Genomic DNA, 3,880 nt, shown 5'->3' with positions numbered 1-3,880 from the left:
AACCACGAAACTAAAGCTTGCACTAACCTAACGAAGCCACCTCAATGCTCTACGTGCCCGGAACAACACCCCACATATAGCTATCGCTGTAAAGCACGGCCAACGGCCGAACCTTTAAATCCGGAGCTCACTGTTCCGCTACGACCCATCCTGCCTGACATTCAACACAATGTACCACCCCAACCTCTTGGCGAAGCAATTTCCATCCAACAACTCCTTTCATTCTTTACCATCGCATTGCAAAATATTCATCCTTTTCTACGTCAACATATTCTCCAGGTGGTCAATCACGCAGCCCGCATCATCTTTAAATATTCTTTCCAAGCTACTTACTCTGGACCTCATGTTTATTTTCATGCCACCCCTCTTGACGAATTACATGTCTCCTCCGCCACTTCCAACACTACTCCTGCACCTTAATCATGGGTATTTCATTACTGTTTCTTAATATTCGATCACTTACTTCCCAGTACACTCTCTTCGAACAGCTACTTCTAGAAGAAACTATTCAGGCTTTCCTTCTGAACGAAACTCTCCTTACTCCATCTATGACGATCAGGATACCTCGCTATACACTACTCCGTTCAGATTCTACCATCGCAGCACGCCGAGCAAACGGGGGAGTGGCCATTGGCTTCCATCCTTCGATTAGTCACCGCCAATATCATCCTGCATTGATTAATGTTCCAGAGTATCTCATTACTACGTTGTACTTCCACTCTCTTTACGTTACCATAGCTACCATATATGTACGCCCTGGACACCCCATCCCACGCTCATTCTTTCTTTACATCTCCAATAACTTTAAATATTACATCATAATGGTCGACATCAATATTCACAGCCGTCCAGATAATCAGAAACAAAGCTTCCTTGACTTCATTACTACTCATACCACCGGCCATGTTTTTGATATACCTAAAGCAACCAGACCCATCACGAATACCACACCTGACGTAGTTATTTCTTCTGGCAATCTCTTCCAGCGTTGCACTCTTGAAGTGCTCGATTCCATAGGTAGTGATCACCTTCCTATCAAACTTTATATCGATCAACCGCAGGCTCCTATTCTTCGTTTGCTCCCTGAACCTCGTCGTGTTCCACGATTTGATCAAGCCAAGTGGGATGACTATCGCACTACTATTGCTGAAGATTTGGTTACCATCGAGCCTCCTGCTACCGAAGCTGATCTCTACGCACGGGTCTCTGAAATCACTCATTCCATTCATCACGCTTCTGACCTTCATATACCCACAACTGAAATAACCAGGTACCAACCACGTTTACCGCCAAACTACCTACCTCTCATACATCGTTCTCGCGAATTCTTTCGCGAATATCAGCGCACTGGTAACCTAGAAGCTCTTCGTCATCATCGCCAACTTCAGCGCACTGTGCGTAACTACGTCAAGGCACATAAACTTCGCAACTGGGTGAAGACGTGTAACAACTTAGCTGAAACTTCACACCCTACTAAGTATTGGAAGCGATTTCATATGTTGACTGGGAAGCTTACTCGCACACCATATCCGCTGTTAGTAAATAACCAACCATTACACACAGACGAAGAGAAAGCGAACGCCTTTGCAGACCACCTACAGACTACCTTCACCCCATTCCCATCTGATTTTGTTCAAAGACATCCTACTGATCGCTTGAACTTATCATCTCCATATCTACAACCCAGTGCAGCACACATTCTTCCAGACGACAATCCTCTCACAGCTCCAATTTCTACATCTGATATCGCCACCGTCGTAAACCGCAAGCGCAACACAGCTCCTGGTATCGACCACATAACTTATCGTCATATCAAAGAGGCTCCTTATTGTCTTCTTCTGCTTCTTTCATATATATATTCTTTTATTCTCCGGACTGGCTACATCCCCTGTGACTGGAAGATTTCTTCCACTCTCATGTTTCTTAAGCCCAACAAACCTCCAGATTCTGTTGCTTCTTACCGTCCAATACAATTAACCTCCGTATTTAGCAAAATTCTTGAGCGCATCATTGTCATCAGACTACATCACCATCTTTCTCAATATAATTTCTTGCCTGTACACCAAGCTGGTTTCAGACCTAATTTCAGCATAAATGATCAACTGCTCAGACTTCTCAACCTAATCACAAATCATTATAACACTGCTCGGCCTTCATGCCTCATTCTTTTTGACCTAGAGAAGGCTTTTGATAAAGTGTGGCATTTAGCCCTCCTGTTCAAACTTCACCGTTTTAGGCTTCCACTCTGCTACCTCCGTTTCATTTTCCATTTTCTTTCTAACCGCCTATCTTATGTTACCATCAATAGTTCCTCATCACATCCGATCTTTATCCATTCTGGTGTACCTCAAGGCTCCGCTCTCTCGCCTCTTCTATACCTTCTGTTTGTAGCTGATATGCCAACCCTTCCTCCCAATGTTCATACTTTTCAATATGCAGATGACACTGCCTTTCTTTGCACGGCCAGAACTATTCAACAAATCAATTCTGCTCTCCGCCTAGCAATATATTCTTTCCTCCGATGGTGTACTCAGTGGCGCCTTCATATTAACTCGACTAAGACCCAAGCTATTGTTTTCATACCACCTCGAAAACGTTCTCGGGTTCAGAAAAACCCCGATCTACTTAATCTAGAGGTTCACGGCACACGAATATCACCTACTAAACAGGTTACCTATCTTGGTATCATAATCGATCATCACTTAACTTGGCGGCCGCATCTTCACGCAATCATTCGTAAAGCGTATGCTCGGCTCAATTTACTAAAACGTCTAGTTGGTACCACATGGGGATTGCAACCCACTACAATCCTTAATACGTATAAGGTATTCTTACGTCCAGTTCTAACTTATGGTCATCCCGCTTGGGTTGCTGCACTACCTTTTTTCTATCAGAAATTACAAGTTCTTGAAAGGCACGCATTTCGTCTGGCTTATAGGATCAAGCTTCCCAGTCCGACACAGGAGCTTTACGACCTTATCTCTTTTCCTACCATTCTCCGTCATCTTGAATAGTTGCGACTAAAGTTCATCACAAACCGGTTTCAGCAACGTCATCCACTACTTCTAGATACTATGGATGCCGACCGCCACTATGATTTAGGATATCAATTTTCTACTTGCCCTCTATCCCTACTCTTCTCTTTATATCTCAAAACCATTCCACCAGACCATCCAGATCATTTTGTCGCTTCAGCTTATTCTTCTCATCACCTTCCATTTCATATATCACCTACATATGCTGCACCGTAACCTATTGTGCTAACAGGGCTCCACTTGTCTACATTACTGTCCAGAGCAGCCCCTGGACAAGAAGATAATATGCATTCGTCTCACTAACATATCCTTGTGTTGTCCTGTCATATGCACTTCATTGTCATTTTTTTCCCCTATCCTCATGATTATGAACAAAGTTCATAATGTCCAAAGAAATTGAATAAAATGCAATAAAAGCAATAAACTGAAATTATGATCAAAATAAAATAAATGATTCTTTCCGCTTACTCTTACTTCGCATAGACCACCTCCAATATCCTTCCTTCCCCAGTCTCTGCACTCCTCACCCCGGATAGAGGGCGTAACCCTCGCAAGGGAGCTAGCCTTCGGCTAGCACAAAAAAAAACTCCTTTCGCAACTATGTTATCATGGCTGACATCAATTTCCACAGTCGCTCTGACAGACAAAAATCTGACTTTCGCACATATATCCAAACCCATACTACTGGCTTTATCCATCACCTTCCAAAACCTACCCGACCTACCAGTAACACTACACCTGATATCGTTATTACTTCATCCAGCTTACTCTCCCAGATACAAGTGGCTGTCCTTGATCCCATGGGCAGCGACCACGTGCCCGTAACACTTACCATAACTCCACAC

The 3,880-nt window shown here is 43.5% G+C and overlaps 1 protein-coding gene across 1 annotated transcript in view; it reads left to right on the top strand.

Moving 5' to 3' along the window:
* The first annotated feature begins 422 nt into the window (after positions 1-422).
* LOC145670172 (uncharacterized) overlaps positions 423-3,880 on the top strand; it is a 16,249-nt gene continuing 12,791 nt past the window's right edge. The window contains exon 1 of the mRNA XM_081738548.1: positions 423-1,785. Within this exon, the coding sequence (XP_081594674.1) occupies positions 423-1,785 (1,363 nt within the window). The remainder of the gene's footprint in view (positions 1,786-3,880) is intronic.

The sequence above is a fragment of the Thermobia domestica genome, chromosome 14 (genome assembly GCF_964235325.1).
Source record: "Thermobia domestica chromosome 14, izTheDome1.hap1.1, whole genome shotgun sequence".
NCBI classification, from domain to species: domain Eukaryota; kingdom Metazoa; phylum Arthropoda; class Insecta; order Zygentoma; family Lepismatidae; genus Thermobia; species Thermobia domestica.
Note: the sequence above shows the minus strand (reverse complement) of the source record. Positions and strands in the feature narration are given on the sequence as shown.